The 21660-nt window shown below is 55.5% G+C and overlaps 3 protein-coding genes across 4 annotated transcripts; 1 reads left to right on the forward strand and 2 right to left on the reverse strand.

Moving 5' to 3' along the window:
* Window positions 1-250: 250 nt before the first annotated feature.
* Window positions 251-8802, reverse strand: cyb5r2 (cytochrome b5 reductase 2). Of its 2 annotated transcripts, none has more exons than XM_030096277.1 (9): window positions 8021-8802; window positions 4058-4198; window positions 3579-3651; window positions 3279-3385; window positions 1789-1918; window positions 1606-1689; window positions 1289-1374; window positions 1048-1147; window positions 251-863 (listed from the first exon to the last, which is right to left on the reverse strand). In XM_030096277.1, exons 2-9 carry the CDS (start codon window positions 4196-4198, stop codon window positions 691-693), a joined length of 894 nt encoding a protein of 297 aa, XP_029952137.1. In that variant the 5' UTR covers window positions 8021-8802; the 3' UTR covers window positions 251-690. The 2 variants fall into 2 exon arrangements, with proteins under 2 accessions (XP_029952137.1, XP_029952136.1); XM_030096276.1 differs by lacking the exon at window positions 8021-8802 and adding an exon at window positions 4381-4446.
* On the forward strand, window positions 5897-12373 carry olfml1 (olfactomedin-like 1). Its single transcript, XM_030096254.1, has 8 exons — window positions 5897-6202; window positions 7787-7890; window positions 7951-8171; window positions 8260-8363; window positions 8618-8809; window positions 11044-11224; window positions 11303-11462; window positions 11561-12373. Exons 1-8 carry the CDS (start codon window positions 6074-6076, stop codon window positions 11715-11717), a joined length of 1248 nt encoding a protein of 415 aa, XP_029952114.1. The 5' UTR covers window positions 5897-6073; the 3' UTR covers window positions 11718-12373.
* A 2101-nt stretch (window positions 12374-14474) lies between these two features.
* On the reverse strand, window positions 14475-17465 carry LOC115392382 (T-complex protein 11-like protein 1). The gene is made up of 5 exons (XM_030096974.1): window positions 17138-17465; window positions 15925-16154; window positions 15556-15737; window positions 14846-15024; window positions 14475-14774 (listed from the first exon to the last, which is right to left on the reverse strand). The coding sequence occupies exons 1-5, from the start codon at window positions 17463-17465 to the stop codon at window positions 14578-14580; spliced, it is 1116 nt and encodes a 371-aa protein (XP_029952834.1). The 3' UTR covers window positions 14475-14577.
* Window positions 17466-21660: the final 4195 nt, after the last annotated feature.

Consider the following 21660-nt stretch of genomic DNA (forward strand, 5'->3'; position numbering starts at 1 on the left):
TACTCCATTCTGTTCTGTTCTACTAGAGATGATGTTAACGTTTGTTCATAGTTTAGTCCTTCATGTGATTGTTTTGTTACGAAGTCTGGAGAAAGTAAAAACAGAGACTTCAGAACCAGAACCACAACCCGGACTTCCTGTCCAGTCAGACTGTTTCAGGTTTTTATTCAGGTCCAGATGTTCTTCAAGACGTGACGACAGAACAACACCGAACGGAACTTTAAGGAAGCGTGGCGACCAATCAGCATCCTGCAAACCCCTGACTCCGCCCACCATCCACCAAACCTTTTCAGGACACGCCCACTCTGGAACCGCCCCCCCGTTAGCAGAGAACCCGAACCCAGAGGTTCTCCTGCTTCACACAGCGCTCCGAACATCAAGCGCGTTTCCACGGAAACGCTGAAAACAATGGACCAGGACCGGGGACAAAACCAGGACCGGGACCAGGAACGGGACCGAGATCAGGATCAGGGACAAAACCAGGACCAGGAATGGGATCAGTAACAAAACCAGGACAGGGACCAGGATCAGGACCAGGGCCTGGAGCAGTGTTTCAGAAAAGTTGTTTCCTCCTGTTTCCATGGAGACAGAGGAAAAAGTCGCCGTTGTCGTGGAAACAGATACAGTTGGAAATGTGTTGTGGAAACGAGGCCGTCCCTCCAGGGGCCCCGGGCCGCGGGTTGGGCCCCTCTAGTAGGTGAAGATGTTGTGGGGCTGGTGGCCCAGCCGGTCCAGGTTGGGCAGGCAGGCGTTCTGGATCATGGCCGGGGGACCGCAGAGGACCACCAGGACGTCCGGCGCCGCGGCGGGAAGACGCTGCTCCATCATGTCCCGGGTCACGAACCCGGACCCGAACCTCCACCCTGCAGAACCAGAGAGACCGGCAGGCGGTCAGCGGAGAGCGTCCACTGCTCCACCGCCCCGCCCACTGCTCTACCGACTGCCCCGCCCACTGCCCCGCCCACTGAGCATCCACTGCCCCGCCCACTGCTTTTAGAGGACAGCGGAGAGAGAGAAGGGTGGAGCGCAGCGTGGTTCTGGTCTCACCGGGTTCCGGTCTGTCCAGTGTGAACCACACCCTCAGGTTCTCCGGATGTTCCGTCTCCAGCTGCTCCAGTTCCTCCCGGAGTAAGATGTCCTTCTCCGTCTGAAGACAGAACGTCTCCGTCTCAACATCCAGTCTACTGTCTCCACATCTGGACCACGTTCTAAAACATCTGGACCAGGTTCTCCACATCTGGACCACGTTCTAAAACATCTGGACCAGGTTCTCATGCCGCTGACTCACCTGGTTGGCGAATATGAGGGAACACTTGGTTCTGTCAGAAGGTTCTGCTGTGATTCTACGGATCAGCTGCAACATGGGAGTGATGCCTGGAACCAGAGAGAACCAGAGAGAACCAGAGAGAACCAGAGAGAAACAGAGAGAACCAGAGAGAACCAGAGACAGAACAGAGAGAACAGAGGATGAGACGAACTTCATGACGGGTTCTTCAAACATTGTTCTCGAGTCTTTGACTGCAGAAGTTTTGGTTCTCGTCCCAGACGGAGAACCGTTGCTGGTTCTCGGTGTGAGAACCGTGTGTGAGACGTTCTGATCAGAACCTGTTCCTCCGGCGATCATGGCGACCTCTCGGAACCGGCGGACCTGCGGTTCCGCCTTCTTGTCGGGTCGGATGGAGAACCGGCCTGCCGGGAGAACGGAGAGGAACGGTTCTTCAGCGGGAAGATTTCTGACCGGAACCGGTTCTGTTCAGAGGGCCGCGGGCCGCGGGGTGAGAACCGTACCGTGGTCTTTGTAGACCAGCAGGCCGCTGGGTCCCCTGAAGTCCACCGTGTCCCCGATGGACAAGCTGTCCAGGTGCTGGGACAGCTTCCCCCCCTCTGGGAAGGACGGGTGAGTGTTCCTGTGGTACACCTAGAACCAGAACCCAGAACCGTCAGAGTGTGTGTGTGTGTGTGTGAGTGTGAGTGTATGAGTGTGTGTGTTTAGTTGTCTGATCTTGGGAGCAGAACCATGAGGTTCTTGCTGTAACCAGATCAGCTGAGTGTGGAGAACCGAGTCTCTCTCTCTCTCTCTCTCTCTCTCTCTCTCTCTCTCTCTCTCTCTCTCTCTCTCTCTCTCTCTCTCTCTCTCTCTCTCTCTCTCTCTCTCTCTCTCTCTCTCTCTCTCTCTCTACAATTCTACAATTTCATTCAGCAGACGCTTTTGTCCAAAGCGACGTCCAACACAAGCAAGAATACAGACATAAGAAAGAAAGAAACCATCAGTAAATGCTTCAATTGCTTCAAGTGCGATTGGTCAAGGGAGTTGCCATCAAGTTGCAGAAGAGGAGCCACTACCCCCCCCCTTTTTTTTTTTTTTTTTTTTTTTGTGTGTGTCAACTTAGTCAGTGGTCCATAAGTGCTGGGTTTTAGAACACCTGATCTATTCTTCCCCGAACATGGAGTCGGATTAAGACCCTAGGTGTTCTCTGAACAATTGAGTCTTCAATTGTCTTTTGAAAGTAAAAAGAGACTCGGCGGAACGCACCGAGTTAGGTAGTTCGTTCCACCATTTGGGAACAACAGAGGAGAAGAGTCTGGCTGGAGGTTCAGAGCCGAGCTGGGCTGGAAGCTCCAGACGTCTCTCACATGCAGAGCGAAGAGGGCGTGAAGGAGAGCAGACCTGGATCAGGGAGTCCAGGTCGGCCGGAGCCGTTCTTGTAAGCGTTTTGTAAGCCAGGAGGACAGATTTGAATTTGATCCTGGCTGCAATTGGAAGCCAATGAAGGGAGATGAACAGGGGAGGACCTGAGCTCTGTGGGCTGGCTGAAGACCAGACCTGCTGCATTCTGGGTCCTCTGTAGAGGTTTGACTGGACCTGCAGGGAGACCCGCCAGAAGAGAGTTGCAGTAGTCAATGCGTGACACCATGAGAGCCTGAACCAGAAGCTGGGGGGCCTGTTGGGTCAGGAAGGGTCTGATCTTCCTGATGTTGTAGAGGGCATAGCGACAAGACCGAGAAACTGAGGCCACGTGACCCTCAAAGGTCAGAGGGTCATCAATCATGACCTCCAGGTTACTGCCTGAGTTTGTGGCTTAAGTAGGCTGGAGTTAAGTTGGACACTGATCTGAGGACAGATGGACAGCTGGACAGACCATGAGTTCTCTCTCTCTCTCTCTCTCTCTCTCTCTCTCTCTCTCTCTCTCTCTCTCTCTCTCTCTCTCTCTCTCTCTCTCTCTCTCTCTCGGGGGAACCGGAGAGAGGAACCCTGAAGAACCCTGAGGTTCCGTCACCTTGACCAGCAGGTCCACGTATCCCAGGTCCTGGTCGCTGGAGATGGGGGTGTAGGCCCGGACCACCAGGCTGCCGCCCACCCGGGCCGACAGGTACACGTGCTGACCTGGAACCCAGAGAGAACCGCGTCAAGTCAGCCCGGAACCCTGGAACCAACCCAGAACCCTGGAACTGACCCAGAACCCTGGAAATAACCTGGAACCTGAACCCCAAACATCAACAGTACGATGTAGAACCGACCGGTCTGGAACGTAGAACAAACCAAAGTCCTGAGAAAGTGAGGAGAACGTGTTCCGTACCGACGGGCAGGCCCAGAGCGTGTTCTCCTGACGGCAGGCCGAAGCGGAGCTTCTTGGTGTCGTGGCTGATCTCCTGCAGACACAGAGACGTTCGGAGAACCGTTAAGGTTCCGTCTGTTCCGCAGACGTCCGGCTCCATCTCATTAGAACCTGAAGGTTCTCCAGCTTTTTAAAGAACAGTAACCCAGTATCCAGAACGTTTCACCCAGTTCTACCATCTCGGTCCACGTTCTGCCAACGGCTCCCCGGGGAACCAGACTGTGTCCCGTTAGAACCCTCCACCGGTACGATCCAGAACGGAACCCGGTTCCTCTCGCCTGGAAGGAACATCGCCTCAAACATTCCCCGAGACAGACACGGAACGCGGAACCGAACGGTTCCAGTGGAATCCAGCTCGGTCCGGTAAGGTTCTACCAACAGCAGGAAGTTCTAAAAGAGAGAAGAACCGAGGGTTCCCGGGTTCCCCGGGTTCCACGCACCTGCTTGTGGATCAGAGGAAGGGGGTACTTGACGTTTGGGTCCAGCAGGGTCCGCTTCCTCTTCTCCCCGGAGAACGTCCGCAGGAACACCAGCAGAACCGACAGCAGAACCACGGAGACGGCGGCCAGCAGGGGGAGCATCTGCAGAACAGCAGCAGAACGTGAGGCGCGCCTGGGTTCACTGCAGAACCAGGACCGGGACCGGGACCGGGACCAGGACCATGACCAGGACCGGGACCAGGACCGGGACCAGGACCAGCCAGAACCAGGACGGAGCCTCTGGAAATGTGAGAACCGAAGCGAGAGCAGGAAGTCCGTCTCACCTCCATGTCTGCGGTGGAACCGAGTGTTCTCCGGTGTAACGGAGCAGAGTTCATTCAACACACACACACACACACACACACACACACACACACACACACACACACACACACACTGGCAGAGGGCGGGGCCTCCCCCTGGGGGAAAGGTGACAGGAGCAGCTGGACCAATCAGAGGCCAGATGTGGAGCTGAGGCCGCACCGCTGACAGGTGGAGGAGGAGCTGAGCAGTCACACCACCGGGGGGGGGGGGGGGACCAAGTCCTCCTCCGAGGTAGCCTGAGCTGGATCATGGATCAGGTCCAGACCCGGTTCAGACACAGGCCCCCCTCTGCTCCACCAGGACCCCCCCCCCCCCACCGGAGCCTGTGAGTCTGAACATCCGCCTGGAACCGGAACCGGAACCGGAACCGGAACCGGAACCGGAATCAGAACCAGAACTAGAGACACAGCCGGAACCGCTCGGAACTCCAACCAGATCCAACAAGATCCTCAAATTCTGAGCGTGATCATGAAATAAGAACACACACACACACACACACACACACACACACACACAGAGAGGTTCATCCAGGTGACTGGTGAAAGCTGCCAGAGGCTCCTCTCTTCCCAGATAACAGTCCCAGGTGGATCCAGTCCCGGGTGGATCTGAATGATCCCAGGTGGATCTAACGGTCCCAGGTGGAGACAGTTTCAGGTGGATCTAAATGGACATAGGTGGAAACAGTCCCATGCAGATCTAAATGGTCCCAAGTGATCCACCTGGATCCACCTGTTGATCCTATAACTGAAACACTGCTGAGATTCACTGATCCAGACCAAGAAACCACATCGGAGCTCAGTCCAGCTAACCAAACCACCTCAGACCCGAGGACCAGGGGACCAGGAGACCGGATTACCAGGGGACCAGAGGACCAGGGGACCAGGGGACCAGAGGACCAGAGGACCAGAGGACCAGGGGACCAGGGGACCAGGGGACCAGAGGACCAGGGGACCAGAGGACCAGGGGACCAGGAGACCAGAGGACCAGGGGACCGGAGGACCAGGGGACCATCTCAACAGACTCAACTCACACAGGAGACATTCAGACGTTCCAGCAGACATGAAGTTCCTGGACCGTCCAGCAGGGGGAGCTGCACACTCCACACACACAGGACTGCTCAGTCCGGACTCGAACCAGGGACCAGATCACTGTGAGTATGAGCCACTGTCCTGCTATGTGCAGGGACATGTCCAACTGCCCGGGTGTCCAAGAGCAACACAGAGGCTGGGACTCAGCAGTGTGTGTGTGTGTGTGTGTGTGTGTGTGTGTGTGTGTGTGTGTGGGTGTGTGGGTGTGTGTGAGCAGTGAGGACGTGTCAGTGGGACATCTGGAGAGGATTATGATAAAATCCTTGCAGACTGAACTTCTCTCTGTCTCATCCTGGTCCCGGGGCGGGGTCCAGGCAGTCTGGGCGGTCCGGGGGGACTGGGAGGGACTGAGGGACTGGACTCGGTTCTACTTGGACCCAGACAGAGGAGACGGGGCTGCTGGGAGGACGAATTGAGCGGAGAACAGACCACAGTAACAAAGTCCTGCTGTTCTGCGAGGAACCGTCGGGCCGCTGGTTCTGCTGAGCGGTTCTGTCGGGTTCTGTCGGGTTCTGTCAGAGAGAACCACCCTGCAGAGGAACCGCAGGGTTCTCCAGGTGTAGACATGGTCTGCAGAGTGCTGCTGGTCCTCCTGCTGTCTCTGGGCGTCTCTGTCCCCTCAGGACGGAGCCAGAGCTCGTCTCAGGACGCCTTCATCATCCAGTACCTGGAGAGGAGGCTGGTCCAGGTGGAGGTGAGTCCCTCAGGGGGAAGATGCTCTGTGGTCTGGTAGAGGAGGGAGATGCTCTATGGGCTCTATGCACAACTCAACCACTTCCTGAACTTCAGGAGGCTCTTTGCTTCCTGTCTTTCTTGTTAGGGTGAGCTGATTAATGCAGGTGTGTCTGACCATTACTTTTGTGGTTACAGAGGTCAGACACACCTGGATTAATCAGCTCGTCCTGTCATGAAAGACAGGAAGCAAAGAGCCTCCTGAAGTTCAGGAAGTGGTTGAGTTGTGCAGAGAGTCCATAGTCTGGTAGAGGAGGAAGATGCTCTATAGCAGAGGTCACTAACTGGCGGACCGCGGTCCGGATCCGGACCCTGACGCCATCCAATACGGACCCGGGCTATATTTAGCGGAGCGGAGCGCGGCGTGCAGAGCAGTACGGCGTGCGGAGCAGCACGGCGTGCGGAGCAGTACGGCGTGCGGCGCGCGGATCGGTGCTGCGGCGCGCAGAGCGGTGCGGCACGGTGCCTGCATGCGGTGCCCGTCCACGCTTCACATGTCCGCGTGGGTGCGCGTCGCGCATTGGTCCACGTGACGTAAAAATCGTCATGAATTCCTGTCCGCTAGCTTATCATTAAGTATTAAAGTTATTTCACTTTTTTTTCCTGTTTCTGAATCGCGGGGCGGCGCCGGAGCGATTAGTTACTTTCACTTCTGTCTGCAGACCTCCTCCTCCCTCCAGACAGAGTCTCTCTCTCTTTCCACAAGTTTTTCACTCTTTCAGTGTCTTTAAGTGGAGCCATCAGGCTGGAGCTCTGTCTACTTTCACTTCTACCGTCATGCGTTGTTTGCTGTGGCGCTCTGGCGCAGGCGTACACCGCCACGAGCTGCGCGCAACGCCGTCTCAAAATCTGGCTGCTGCGCGGACCCTAGCATCTCCTCTACCAGACCATAGAGCATCTTCCCCCTCTACCAGACTATAGAGCATCTTCCCCCTCTACCAGACCACAGAGCATCTTCCCCCTCTACCAGACTATAGAGCAGGGGTATGCAACTAAAATTCACAGAGGTCCGGTCAGGGATATTTTGTTAAAGCAAAGGTCCGGAACTAAATGGTCTAAATGGTTTTTTGTGGTTCCCCAAAATCCAAGCAACTCTGAGGGAACATTCATTTGCACGTTGCTGGGCAGTGAGTGACCGTCAGGATCCTGGTGGACTGATCATACTGGGCTCCAGGCCCGCAGACAGGGGGGGAAAACGGGTCTGTTGTCCCGGGCCCAGGGTTGTGGGGGCCAGAATGAAAGGCGGGGGGGCTGCTCTAGAGCCTGCTGCTGCTGTCAGGAGCTCCTTCAGGATTCCTGGATCTCGTCCTCAGTAAACTGGAGTTTAGTGAATAGTAACCTCCCTGAAGTGCTGCGGTTGGATTCCCGGGATGTTCTGGGACCAGGTTCCCTGGTCGGCTGTCAGATGAGGATGTTGTGACGTTGTGACGTTGTGACGTTGTGACGTTGTGACATTGTGACGTTGTGACGTTGTGACGTTGTGACATTGTGACGTTGTGACGTTGTGACGTTGTGACGTTGTGACGTTGTCCTCCCGGTGGAACAGGAGCGTCTGGGTCAGTGTGAGCAGAGGACGGTGAGTCTGAGCCAGAGGACGTACGAGCTGTCCTCCGAGGTGAGGGGGTGTGTGTCCAGGCTGAGCGCCCTGAGGTGAGCACACACACGCACACACGCACGCACACACACCCGTCTGAGTGGCGCCCCCTGCAGGTCGGAGGTCAGCAGCCAGGCGGACGGCGTGTCGGCGCGGGTGGAGCGGCTGGAGCGGGAGCTGGAGTACCTGGAGAACCGGTTCCCCGTCCAGAGCCAGGTGGAGGTGGAGGCGGCGCTGCTGGAGGAGCAGATCCGAGCCGCCGAGCTGGAGCTGCAGGGGGCCTGGGACCGGGACCGGGGCCGGGGCCGGGGCCGGGGCCGGGACCGGGCGGAGCACGGTACGGGGCCGTCCGTCAGGGTGGAGGTTCCGCCTGTCCGGGCGGAGCGCGGGTGGAGGTTCCGTCTCACGGTGCCGTTGTCCTGCAGACTGCGGTGCGGTTCTGGACCAGATCAGGTCTGTGAAGATCGTGAAGAAGGCCGGAGACGCTCAGGGTTGCTGGTTCAAAGACCCGACCGCAGGCTCCAGCAAGGTGTGTGACGGTTCTCCTGTTCTCCGTTCTACGGTCAGAGTTTACAGGACAGACGTTCCGCTCCAGCTTTTCTGATGACGTCTGGACCAGGACCCGTTTCCATGACGACCCAGCCCGGCCTGGTTGTCATGGCAACAAGCCAGACCCAGCTGGTCGTCGTGGCGACGGGCCGTCAGCCTGTCAGTGATTCTCGTCCTGCCGGCCGTCCGGAGGACGTGTCCAGCCCGAGACGCTCACGGCGCTCCGTCCCACAGGTCTACCTGCTCAGCGGCGTCCAGAACGACACGGTGCTGGAGTTCGATTCCCTGCAGAGCTTCGTGGAGCAGGGCGGCAGCCCCGGAGCAAGGCAGCTGCAGCTCCCCGCCCACTGGCAGGGTTCCGGACACACGGTCCACAACGGGTTCCTCTACTTCCACAAGGCCGACACACACAACCAGATCCTGAAGGTGTGTGTGTGTCTGCCTGTGTGTGCGTGTGTGTGTGTGTGTGTGTGTGTGTGTGTGTGTGTGTGTGTGTGTGACTGAGCCAAAACAAATGAACTGACGGTCTCACTTCCCAGAAGTTGTGTAACGGAGCAGTGAGTTCCCTCCAGATTCCTCCAGTCAGGCTGAGACAGAGCAGATGGAGTCAGTCCCTCTGGTTCCCAACCGCCATTGTAAAGCCTCAGCGAGTCCAGCAGGACGTCTCCAGCCTGGTGAACCAGCCCCGCCCACTCCTCATCCACATTTGGATTTTGGAGCTGGGGGGTCTGGGGACAAGGCAATACAAGCTTCCTGCAGGGGGCGTCGGTTCCTCCTCTGACTGACAGCGTACTTCAGCCAATCAGCGCTCCAAAACAAATACATCATCAACATGCGATAGCTTCTCTCAGGGTTAGCATTAGCTCTTTAGCTCTAGCTTCTCTCAGGGTTAGCATTAGCTCTTTAGCTCTAGCTTCTCTCGAGGTTAGCATTAGCTCTTTAGCTCTAGCTTCTCTCAGGGTTAGCATTAGCTCTTTCGCTCTAGCTTCTCTCAGGGTTAGCATTAGCTCTTTAGCTCTAGCTTCTCTCGAGGTTAGCATTAGCTCTTTAGCTCTAGCTTCTCTCAGGGTTAGCATTAGCTCTTTAGCTCTAGCTTCTCTCGGGGTTAGCATTAGCTCTTTATTTTTAGCTTCTCTCAGAGTTAGCATTAGCTCTTTAGCTCTAGCTTCTCTCAGGGTTAGCATTAGCTCTTTAGCTCTAGCTTCTCTCAGGGTTAGCATTAGCGCTTTAGCTCTAGCTTCTCTCAGGGTTAGCATTAGCTCTTTAGCTCTAGCTTCTCTCAGGGTTAGCATTAGCTCTTTAGCTTTAGCTTCTCTCAGGGTTAGCATTAGCTCTTTAGCTCTAGCTTCTCTCAGGGTTAGCATTAGCTCTTTAGCTCTAGCTTCTCTCAGGGTTAGCATTAGCGCTTTAGCTTTAGCTTCTCAACACGCAGCGACACGCGAAAACGTCTTTTCCTGTCAGAACCTCGCCAGGCGCAGACTCTGCTCTTGTTGTAATTCTTGGTATTTCGGCTCTAACTTTACTTATTGCAGCTTTCAGACGATGAAAACCGGAATTTGCCAAAAAAAAATTGAAAACAAAAAGCAGCAACGCTGATTGGCTCGGCCGTGTCGCATCGTCTTTCTATTGCCTCGTCCCCAGACCCTCCCCAGCTGCAAAACCCAATGTGGGTGAGGAGTGGGCGGGGCTGCTTTACGAGGCGAGGACGTCTCCACATTGAACATTTGAAACTGGATGTAATGTGATTGGTCCGGCCCGTCATGTGACCGCATCACATGGACAGAGGGGGCGCTGTGATAGGGCGATTTATGCAAAACCCCTAAAATAAAATCAACAGATGATTGATGTGAAACTCAGAGTCTGGTGAAGCAGCAGGGTGGAGAACCAGAGACCGACACCAGGACCTGGTCTGGACCCGGGGGATTTTTATGGCTCTTTTTGAAAACCAGCATCATCGCCCCCTGCTGGGATTTCTCCAGAATTACAGCTTTTTTGCACTTCTGCATTATCTTCATGTTTTTTGAGCGGAGGCGGAGCCTGGTGCAGACCCTTGACTCCGCCCCACGCTGCCCCCTGCAGGCTGTTACTGCACATTCTCAGGAGACGATCAGAACGCTTCCCTCCAGAGTGTAAGGACCCCCAGCCCAGACTCTCCTGGTCCTGGTTCCAGTCCAAACTCTCCTGGTCCTGGTTCCAGTCCGGACTCTCCTGGTCCTGGTTCCAGTCCAACCTCTCCTGGTCCTGGTTCCAGTCTGGACTCTCCTGGTCCTGGTTCTAGTCCGGACTCTCCTGGTCCTGGTTCCAGTCCAGACTCTCCTGGTCCTGGTCCAGGTTCTCCTGGTCCTGATAGTTTGTCTCCATCATAACTTCTGCCGATATGAATGTTCTTCTGCCTTTGTTTGAGTCCCGTGTTTCCCCGTCCTGGTCCTTGGACCACCATGTCCTGGTCCAGGACAGAGGGTCTGAGGTCCAGGACGGGAGGTGGGGGGGCTTGAGAACCAGGATAGCGGGGCCCGAGGACCAGCAGTGGTCCAAAATGTGGAATATTAGTGAACCAACTGAAATGCGTTTTCCCCGGAGGCGTTGCCATGGAAACGAGGACTCGGAGGTTTCTGGTCTCGCCGCAGTGACCCCCCTCCCCCCGTCTGGTCCCCCCGCAGGTGGACCTGCTGAACCGGACCGTGGTGGACAGCACCCTGGTCCCGGGCGCCGGCCGGCTGCCGGTCTACAGCCTGAACCCGGACACCTACCTGGACCTGTCCGTGGACCAGCTGGGACTCTGGGTGGTCCACGCCGACCCGGACTACGGAGGGAACCTGGTCCTCACCAAGCTGGACACAGGTGGACCCGCCAGTCTCCAGGGACGCTCCGGGGCCCACGGTCCCCCGGTCCCAACCTGAGCCCCCTGCTGGTTTTCAGGGACCCTGGCGGTGGACTTCAGCTGGGACACGCAGTGCCGGAGCCAGGACGCCGAGGGGGCCTTCCTGATCTGCGGGACCCTGTACGTGGTCTACAGCAGCCGCTATGGGGGGCGGGCCAGCATCCAGTGTGTGTATGACGTCCACGACTCCGTCCACAGGTCAGCACCCGGGAAAGTGTGTGTGTGTGTGTGTGTGTGTGTGTGTGTGTGTGTGTGTGTGTGTGTGTGGTCCTCACGGTCTCGTCCCTCCGGTCTAGTGTGGACGGTCCGGTCCGGTTCTTCCCGAAGCGGTTCAGCAGCCACAGCAGCCTCCGGTTCCACCCTGAGGACCAGGACCTGTACGCCTGGGACGACGGCTACCAGACCATCTACCGGGTGGAGACGGTCCAGACCCAGAGAGTCCCCGTGGACTGAGGACAGACCCTCTGGACCCGACAAGCCGATGTGGACTGAGGACATACTCTGTGGACCCAAGTGTTCCTGCATATTGAAGACGGACTCTCTGGACCCAAAGAGTCCCTGTAGACTGAAGGCAGACTATTTGGTTCCAGAGAGTCCCACTAGACTGAGGACGGACTCTCTGGACCCCGAGAGTCCCTGTAGACTGAAGACGGATTCTTTGGACCCGGAGAGTCCCTTCAGACTGAAAGTGGACTCTCCAGACCTCCTGGTCCACTGCCGGCCCCTCCTGCTCTCCTCCTGGGTTCAGACCGCTTCTGACCCTTCAGACCTGATCTTTCACACCATGGAACCCCAGACCCTCAGGACTTCCTGGGTCACAGGACCTGGTCTCTGCAGGTCTCTGGTCCCAGACCGAACCGGCCCGTCACCACGGTTCTAGCACCGACTCCCGACAAGTCAGCTCAGTATTCCAGGTTCTGGTTCAGGTTTAGGGTTCAGGTTTGGTCACTGGTCCGGGTTAGTGTTTAGGGTCTGGGTTTAGGTTTTAAAAGAATTCTACGAAGATTTTGGACCCACACCCGATCCCTGTCATTTTTATAGTGAGACAAGATCATACATACCTTTATTGTCTCTCTGCGTCCAGCAGCTGGCTCCCAGCTGTTAGCATCGTAGTTAGCTTAGCGCAATAGCTGGAGGTGAACAGGAGACAGAGCCAGACTGAGAAAGTGGACAGAATCCTCCTTCCAGTGGTCCAGGGGACAGCGTATTAGCACGGGAAGTAAATCCGAATGGTTATAAAACATTTTAAAAGACGTATTTTCTTTTCAATCCATTAAAATAACATTTTGATACACACAGACCTGCACATGCGCAGTGCTCCGCGGAAGGATATACCGGAGCACAGCAGTAGAAGCATAGACTCAGCCGCTGTGCCGCTATAACCTTCCGCGGAGCACTATGCTTGTGCAGCTCTGTGTGGATCAAAACATTATTTTAATAGACTGAAAAGAAAACACGTCTTTTAAAATGTTTATAACCATTCGGATTTACTTCCTGTGCTAATACGCCATCCCCTGGACCACTGGAAGGAGGATTCTGTCCACTTTCTCAGTCTGGCTCTGTCTCCTGTTCACCTTCAGCTATTGAGCTAAGCTAACTACGATGCTAACAGCTGGGAGCCAGCCACTGGACGCAGAGAGACAATAAAGGTATGTATGATCTTGTCTCACTATAAAAATGACAGGGATCGGGCGTGGGTCCAAAATCTTCGGAGTATTCCTTTAAATTTGGGAAAATTGGTTTGGGTTAGGGTTCAGGGTTCGGGGCTAGAATTCAGGTTTAGGTTTGGGGTCTGGGGTTCAGGTGTAGGGTTCAGTTGTAGGGTTCAGGTTTAGGGTTCAGGGTTCAGGTTTAGGGTTCAGGTGTAGGGTTCAGGTCTAGGATTCAGGTTTAGGGGTCAGGATTCAGGTCTAGGGTTCAGGCTTGGGGTTCAGATTTAGGGTTCGGGTCTAGGGTTCCGGTCTAGAGTTCAGGTCTAGGGTTCAGGTCTAGTTCTGGCCTGCTCTGATGACATCATGACGTTTAACCGATCGGGCCCAGAGTGGGGAACCGGACCTCGGTCCGGCAGAACCCTGATGCAGTCTGGGTTCTGCCAGACCGGTCTGTGGAGTCTGGGTTCTGCCGGACCGGTCTGTGGAGTCTGGGTTCTGCCGGACCGGTCTGTGGAGTCTGGGTTCTTCGTCTTCAGTAATAAAGAACGTTTCACTTCGCTGTCCGGAGCTTCATTCAGCCACTCAGAAAATCCCCGTCGTCACGAAAACGAACACGTAAAGGAAAAGAGGGCGGAGTCTGGAAGAGACCAGGCGCTGGGAGCAGGGAAGCAGCTTTATTCAGAACACCGGTGTAACGGGCGGGCCGGTCGGCGAGCTAAACGCTAAACGCTACAGTAACGAGTGAAGAACCGCCAGGACCCAGTGGAACCTGCTGGTCCAGACCGAGCTGCAGAGCCTGGCGACCCACTCCACCCTGTCGGGTCAGGTCATCCGACAGGGTCAAAGGTCACCGGGCTCTGCTTCATCCTGGGCTCTCCTGGTCAGGTCCAGTCTGTCCTGGTCTTGGTCTGTCTCTGCTGTGATCCTGGTCTGGTTCTGTTCTGTTCCGGTCTGTCCTGGTCCTGGCCTTGATCCTGGTCCTGGTCTAGGCGGGTCTGGGTGAGTCTGGGTGGGTCTGGGTGAGTCTGGGTGGGTCTGGGTGGGTCTGGGTGAGTCTGGGTGGGTCTGGGTGGGTCTGGGGTCTGGGTGGGTCTGGGTGAGTCTGGGTGGATCTGGGGTCTGGGTGAGTCTGGGTGGGTCTGGGGTCTGGGCAGGTCTGGGTGGGTCTGGGGGGATCTGGGGGGGTCTGGGGGGGTCTGGGGTCTGGGTGGGTCTGGGGGGGTTTCTGGGCAGGTCTGGGCAGGTCTGGGTGACTCTGGGCGGGTCTGGGTGGGTCTGGGCAGGTCTGGGTGGGTCTGGGTGGGTCTGGGGGGATCTGGGGGGGTCTGGGGTCTGGGTGGGTCTGGGGGGGGTCTGGGGGGGGGTCTGGGCAGGTCTGGGCAGGTCTGGGTGACTCTGGGCGGGTCTGGGTGGGTCTGGACAGGTCTGGGTGAGTCTGGGGTCTGGGTGGGTCTGGGTGGGTCTGGGGGGATCTGGGGGGGTCTGGGGGGGTCTGGGGTCTGGGTGGGTCTGGGGGGGTCTGGGCAGGTCTGGGCAGGTCTGGGTGGGTCTGGGCGGGTCTGGGCAGGTCTGGGTGAGTCTGGGCGGGTCTGGGCGGGTCTGGGCGGGTCTGGGCGGGTCTGGGCGGGTCTGGGGTCTGGGCGGGTCTGGGGGGGTCTGGTTCAGGTCCCCGGCCGGAGCAGGCTCTGCAGGATCCGCTGGTAGAACGGGGAGAAGACCAGCTTGTTGAAGTTGACCAGGCGGCTGAAGCGGACCGCCAGCTCCTGCAGCTCCCTGCCCACCGGCGCCAGGCCTCCGGGGAGGGGGGGCGGGGCCCGGGTCTCCAGGGAGCCCAGGAGGAAGACCTGGACCCGCGAGTCTGGGGGGACAGCAGAACGTCACCGGCGGGACCGAAGGGTCAGAGGTCAGAGGTCAGAGGTCGGCTCTCACCCATCAGCTGACGGACGGTGTTCTCCGGACGGCTGCAGGCCGAGATCCGCCCCCGCAGAAGCTCCGCCCCCTGCTCCGAGAACCCGGAGAACCCGGAGGACCCGGAGGAACCAGAACCCCGCAGGTCCTCACACACACGATGCCCGATGCTCAGCAGCGCCTCCTCCAGGTTGAAGCCCCTTCACACACACACACACGCACACGCACACACACACACACACACACGTGAGTGGCTCTTTCCACTGGCTCACTGATCCCGACTGATACGGTACGGCTGTACTGACGGCTGTACTGACGGCTGTACTGACGGCTGTACTGACGGCTGTTTTTTCGGCTCATCAGGCTGTTTGACGTTTGCTCCTGACAGAAATGCACCAAGGTTCCACCTCATGCTCCAGAGACACCAACAGTCAGACTACAGTCTGGATTCAGGGTTCTGTCCTGAGGGAGCCAACCTTTTCAGTCACAATCTGAGGGGGGGGGGCAATGCTGGAACCCGCCCAATAGGCTCGCTCGTGGCCCAGGCAGTGGGCGTGGCCCAGGCAGTGGGCGTGGTCTCTGATTCCTCTGACTACACTGTCATTAGTCAGTCAGTGCTTTAAGCTCCGCCTTCTGGAGGTCAGGAGGGGTCAAAGAGAACTGGAGTTACATTTGTGAACACACACACACGCACGCGCACACACACACGCGCGCGCACACACGGCGCTCACGGGGTGTGCAGCTCCTCCAGCAGGACGCTGACGGTGGTCTTCATGTTCTCCATCAGTCCCGGCCGGCTGCTCAGCTCGTCCCCCAGCGAGGACGAGACCAGCAGGAGGACCGAGGACAGCAGGACCAGACGCTCCACCTCCTGCTGCATCTGCCGGAACCGGACCTGGTCCATCAACACCGTCTGTGGGGGGGGGGGGGGCAGACCAGGTTCTCATTAGAAACTCTTCACGTCTCTGAGTCCACCTCGAAATTAAACATCAGAGATACAGGATGAACCCCCCCCCCCCCGCCCAGGGTTTGACCCAGACCTCCGAGAACAGCCCCCACCCCTCCACCCCCCCACTCCCCCCCCAAAAGGAAGAACCCACCTCAGGGAAGGGGACGGATTCGTGGTCCCACTTCAGCAGCAGGAGGTAGGCCTGGTTGTGGACGTGGAGCGGGGACAATGGGGGGGGGCAGGACGCTGCTGCACCTGCTGCACCTGCTGCTCCGCCTCCTGCTCTCAGGTGTCTCACTGTGTCCTCCAACCACTTCTCAGTGTAATCTAAAGCATCTGGAGACGAAGAGAAGAAACTGCAGACATCAGAACGGCGTGCTGCTGCGGTGTGTGTGTCAATCCATCCATCAGTGTATGTCTGTACAGCCCAGTATCACAGCAGCAGCCGCCTCAGAGGCTTCAAGGTGTTACATTGGTTGGTAAAAATGTCAAAGATTGATAAAGACTTTGATAATAACAATGAATCACAGTGTAGTGTCGATATAAACAGTCACAGACAGAACAGAGTGAGAACGTTGACATCAGACCAATAAACATGGTGGCATGAACAGTCCACAGCAGCTCGTCAGTGACCGAACTGAGCCATGTTAGAATGTTAAAAACAATAAAAACAGTGAATAAGCATCATGTTAATATGTCAAATTCACAGTAAGGAGACAAAACGAAGCAACCACCGCCTCAGACCCTCACATCCGGCAAGAACAAACTCCAGAAACCCAGTGGGAAGAGAAGAGATCTGGGGAGAACCACAGTCTGGAGGGATCCCTCTCCCAGGGACGGACAGCTTTGGCAGCAGCTTGCATGAGACAACAAGAAGTAAAGCCTAGGACTATGTGGAGTGTGTGTGTGTGTGTGTGTGTGTGTGTGTGTGTGTGTGTGTGTGTGTGTGTGTGTGTGTGTGTTCTCGTATTTCTATCCTTCTTGGGGCCAAATGTCCCCACAAGGATAGCAAAACGTGGAACGACGTGCCTTGTGGGGACCTTTTTCCGGTCCTAAGTAGGAGAAACAGTGTTTTCTTGACCATGTTGTTGTTACTGAAAAAAGTAAAAGTGCAAAAACATTTCTTTAGGGTTAGGCTTTGTTGTGGTGTGGGTTAGGGTTAGGGTAAGGGTCAGGGTTAGGGGCTAGACATGAATGGGAGTCAATGGACGGTCCCCACAAGGATAGAAATACGAGACTGAGCGTGTGTGTGTGTGTGTGTGTGTGTGTCCATGTTCTCTGGGTGATTGTCCATGTCGGGACATGAGACACAGCATGGCTGGGGGAGGACAGTATTCCTCAGCAGACCTCTGCCGACCCTCCACCGGGAGCCAGGTCCTCCAGGGGGAGCCGGGTCCTCCGGGGGGAGCCGGGTCCTCCGGGGGGAGCCGGGTCCTCCGGGGGGAGCCGGGTCCTCCGGGGGGAGCCGGGTCCTCCGGGGGGAGCCGGGTTGTCTGGGGAGCCGGGTCCTCCGGGGGGAGCCGGGTCCTCCAGGGGGAGCCGGGTCCTCCGGGGGGAGCCGGGTTGTCCGGGGAGCCGGGTCCTCCAGGTTCCTGCTCGGCTCACAACCTTCACTTCATCCAGAACCTCGGCCTCTTGTGGAACCGTTCTGGTCTCTGCCAACACCCTGGGTCCAGCTCTGATCAGGGACATCAGCAGTCCAGACGTCCCCAGCTGTCCATCCAGCTGACGGACAGCTGGGAAGCCCCGCCCACTCCCCACGCCCCTCTCTCTGTTTTCACAGGTTCTCAGGAGGAGACGAGATCATCTGAGGAACTTGATCCAGACTGGATCTGCAGCAGAACTAGAACCCAGGAGCCAGGTGGACCGGTAAAGACCTGGTCCCTCTGGTCTAACTGGTCCTGGTTCAGGTGGGTTAAAGAAGGAAGAATCTCAGTTTAGATGAAGCATCATGTTCTGGATCAGGTTCCTGGAGAACCGGGCCGAGGCAGTGGACCAACGTCCCGTTAGAACTCTAAACTTCTCCTCAGTCCAGAACCAGAACCAAGAGGAGGACCTCTGAAAGTCTCAGGCTGAACCTCATGAAGTCCAGCTGGAAAACAGAAGACTCTTCTACTGGTCCTCCAGGTCCACGTTCTGAGTTCTGGTCTCAATGTTCAGACTTTAGAACCTAGAACCGATACTACAAGTTAAACATGGAGTTCCACAGGGTTCTGACTTCGGACCTCTACTCTTCATTCTCATGCTTCCTGGTGGAACATCGTCACGCCTCGCAGAGCTGCTGCAGCTTCTGACGAAAACTCCACTAAAACAGACACAAAGTGGAGGATCTGTGTGTTTCAACGTTCCGAGGCCGTCGCAGAACACGGACATCATTTGGACATCATTTGGACATTTGATTTTTTTGCATTTATGGCGTCCAACTGGCAAAAGGACAAGTAGGAGGCTGCAGCTAACTGGAGGCCCAGCTCAGACAGATCAGACGGCGCCCAGGACAAGTCGCCACCGCAGCGGACAGCTAGCATGGACCGCTAGCATGGACCGCTAGCTAACATGGACCGCTCGCTAACATGGACCGCTAGCTAACATGGACCGCTCGCTAACATGGACATCGCCACTATAATCAAAGAGGAAATGAATGGTTTGGCGGAGGATTTTGCAACTCTTGGAAAGGAAATACGAGGGGGGTCCCAAAAGTTTCCGGACTGATTCTATTAATAAAAAATACAATGAAGTTCTGCCTTTGGCCGCTAGATGTCGCTACAGGATAACCTCATGCATAACTGTGCCAGGTTTGGTCTCCCCCAGTGAAGCGGTCAGCTGACAGTCATTGTGTATGTTGACAGAGTGACACCCCGCTCTTCGATTTTTCAAGATGGCGGATACCCACTGATAAGGTAAGGTAAGGTAAGGTAAGGTACTTTATTGGTCATTATACAGTGAATGTACAACGAAATTTGTTTCTCTGCATTTAACCCATCCATCGATGCCACTAAGGCATTCCGTATGGAGCAGTGGGCAGCTGCGGGGAGCGCCCGGGGACCCATCTCCAGATGAGGGGTCAGGTTAATGGTCAGAATCACCTGACTGGAGGATTGACCTATGGTGCATGTTATCGGTTGACGGGGGAAACCGGAGATCCCGGAGGAAACCCATCCAGACACGGGGAGGAACATGCAAACTCCACACAGAAAGGCCCGCACGGTCCGGGGATTGAACCCGGGACCTTCTTGCTGTGAGGCAAGAGCGCTAACCACTCAGCCACCGTGCTGCCAAATTTGCGCTCTGTCAAAGCATTTTGGTTTTTTATTGGGAAAAACAGCGGCAGAAACACTCACCATGTTGCAGACATTCTTTAAGAAGGATTCTTAGGGTGTCTGAGTGGTTTGGGCCCATTAAGAGTAATCAGATTACATCAGGAAGACCAGGCACGCAGAGGACAACAATCCACTTCCAGAACAGAGGAAAACGTCCCAAAAACTGAAGAAGACGTCCTGGTAGATCCCCGCAGGACTTTTGATGGCATTGCAGATCTGATGGGAGTGTTGTAGAGATCCAGACAGATGATCCTCAGGCGGTTATTAGAAGCAGGGAGACGAAGGCACCTGGAAATGGCCTCATCGTAGCAGCCAGCAGACCACAGGACGCCCCGTTACGCACAGAAATAGCACCAAATGTTGTGCGTAAAGCATATTTTTTGACTAAAACCGTGACCAGCCAGCCTCCCCACCACCATGTTCCCCTGGTCTGGCCCCGGGCGACTGCTTTTTGTTGTCAAAGATGAAACTGGAGCGGCAGCGGAAAGGTAAGGCAGGCATACAGGGGGGGGGGGGGGGGGGGGGAATGGAAGTTCTATCTTAAAGGCACAGTTACGCACGGTCATGGCAACTCTTCTGAACAGTGAAAATCTCGGGTGCAGCGTTGTATTCAAGCCAAAGGAGAGTATTTTGAAGGTGACAGTTTCAAATAATTTCGAAGATTAAAAAATAAAAAGTTATAACCACAGTCCGGGAACTTTTGGGTCCCCCCCTCGTACAAGAGGCGGATATGGAGATAAACAGAAATACCGCCGCCGGCCGAGGCGAAGTGGACGAGGTGGAAGCTAGCGTGAGCGCTGTGGAAGTAGGCCTGTCTCAGTGTTCTGACCACACTGCGGAAATGCAAGCAAAGGTTTCAACCAAAAGGATCCCGGCGGCAAACAGTCACTGCCAAATTATGCAACGAAGCAGATGCCACGGAGATGCTACGGAGAGCGCGCAGTGGAAGGCTCCGCTGCAGAGATCAGCCCGCCTCCACACTCCCGGATCACACAGCCAGCGTTACGAAAGCCAGGGCCGGAGTCCGCTACGGGGTCCTGCTTCCTGCGAGGCTTCGGGTCACTGACAAAGACGTGGAGAGGGAGTTTATCGACGCCACCGAAGCAACGGACTGCGTTAATGCTAACATCCCTCCACGCCCAGCCGAAGACGAAGCCACCCCGGACGACGGACTGCTGAAGCCGAGGCAACGAGCGAACGTCCAGAAGAACTTAGTGTCTGGTGTTCTTTCAGTGCAGCAGCCGTCGAGCCGGAGCTGCGCAGGCCTGTGTTTCTAAACGCGTATCTTCACCGTGTTCACTGCCCCAAACCACACGCTGAGTGTTTTCCAGCCGTTTCCGCGGCTCTGCTTTGGGGATTGTTGAGTTCTGTTCTTTGGTTTATTTTTCTAGTTCAGATCCCAATGTTCTCTGGGGATCATAAAATATTAAGCTTGTTTTCACTCAATGCCAAAAAATATTGATCTGTGTTTACCCACAATTCACTGCATGCTTTTGTATTGTTCATTTTTCAAGTCACCATCTTGGGCGCTTTTGGTCTCATCCTTTGTTGACCATCACAAGAACACATCTTCTACATCTGTACCTAAAATATCAAATATGGGTTCCTTAAAGGTTCTAACTTACAGTGTTAAAGGGCTCCACAGTCCTAGAAAACGAAAGAACATTTTGGGCCAATTAAATAAAGAAAACGGTCATATTGCGTATCTTCAGGAAACCCATCTATCGGATACTGAGCATGACAGATTGAATACTTCATGGGTGAATCAGGTTTTTTATTCCTCACACCAATCTGGCAGGAAAAGAGGCGTTGCCATTTTAATTAACAGGCAGATAAATTCCACATCAACCTCACCTTTAAGGACCCATCAGGTAGATGAATCCTGGTGAATGGATCCTCCTCAACATCTACGCTCCAAATATTAAAGCTGGTGTCCGGAGTTTCCGTTCGTTTCCAATTTATGAATCATTTTTTAACAGAGCTTAAATGTGTTACTATAATAAAATATCAGCATAAAGCAATATGAAAATGTATTTATGAGCCCCGCCTTCGTCTCATAGACCCCCATGTTATCTGAAAAAGCGCCGGTCAGCTTCAGCCAATAGATTTCGAGCTTCCGCCTCGTCCTGCCGTCAGTCTCCGTGTTGCAGCCAGAGAGCACGGCGCTCGCCCAGCAGAGGAGAGTTAGCTCTGCAGATATATCCACCGTCTGCTGAACATCCACCGGAAACAGCTCATGGAGGATGCTGCAGGACTGGAGGCTCTTATTTTCACTCCACGGGTAATGAGCGTGCACAATTAAAGGGGCGTGGCTTGGTCCCTCAGAAAGCAGAGGGAGGGCGGAGCCTCGAGACGTTGGGTTAAAAAAAAAACTCATTCTTTCAAAACTCTGGACACGAGCTTTAATGAACCCAACTTTACGCGTCATATTCATTATGGTGACTCAGCAGAGTACAGGGCTCCTTTAATTCTGAGACGTCCGCTCACCTGGATCAGAGGCCTAAGTCTAAAACTCCATTATCTCCAATGAATAGGGTTCTTAAGCACTTTATCAAAGGAGGCGAGACGGC

The sequence above is a fragment of the Salarias fasciatus genome, chromosome 7, assembly GCF_902148845.1.
Source record: "Salarias fasciatus chromosome 7, fSalaFa1.1, whole genome shotgun sequence".
NCBI lineage: Eukaryota > Metazoa > Chordata > Actinopteri > Blenniiformes > Blenniidae > Salarias > Salarias fasciatus.

Excerpts from the sequence above, each read along its gene's own strand:
- cyb5r2 (XM_030096276.1), bottom strand. The coding sequence starts at position 4,434 with ATGAACTCTGCTCCGTTACACCGGAGAACACTCGGTTCCACCGCAGAC. Across the intron at positions 3,386-3,578 it reads CGCTCTGGGCCTGCCCGTCG|GTCAGCACGTGTACCTGTCG; the intron begins GTACGGAACACG and ends TCTGGGTTCCAG. Across the intron at positions 1,375-1,605 it reads CATGATCGCCGGAGGAACAG|GCATCACTCCCATGTTGCAG; the intron begins GTTCTGATCAGA and ends CTCTGGTTCCAG.
- olfml1 (XM_030096254.1), top strand. The coding sequence starts at position 6,074 with ATGGTCTGCAGAGTGCTGCTGGTCCTCCTGCTGTCTCTGGGCGTCTCT. Across the intron at positions 6,203-7,786 it reads GGAGGCTGGTCCAGGTGGAG|GAGCGTCTGGGTCAGTGTGA; the intron begins GTGAGTCCCTCA and ends CCGGTGGAACAG. Across the intron at positions 8,364-8,617 it reads CGACCGCAGGCTCCAGCAAG|GTCTACCTGCTCAGCGGCGT; the intron begins GTGTGTGACGGT and ends TCCGTCCCACAG.
- LOC115392382 (XM_030096974.1), bottom strand. The coding sequence starts at position 17,465 with ATGTCCCTGATCAGAGCTGGACCCAGGGTGTTGGCAGAGACCAGAACG. Across the intron at positions 16,155-17,137 it reads CCTGGAGGACCTGGCTCCCG|CAGCACGCCGTTCTGATGTC; the intron begins GTGGAGGGTCGG and ends CACACACCGCAG. Across the intron at positions 14,775-14,845 it reads CACCGTCCGTCAGCTGATGG|ACTCGCGGGTCCAGGTCTTC; the intron begins GTGAGAGCCGAC and ends CTGTCCCCCCAG.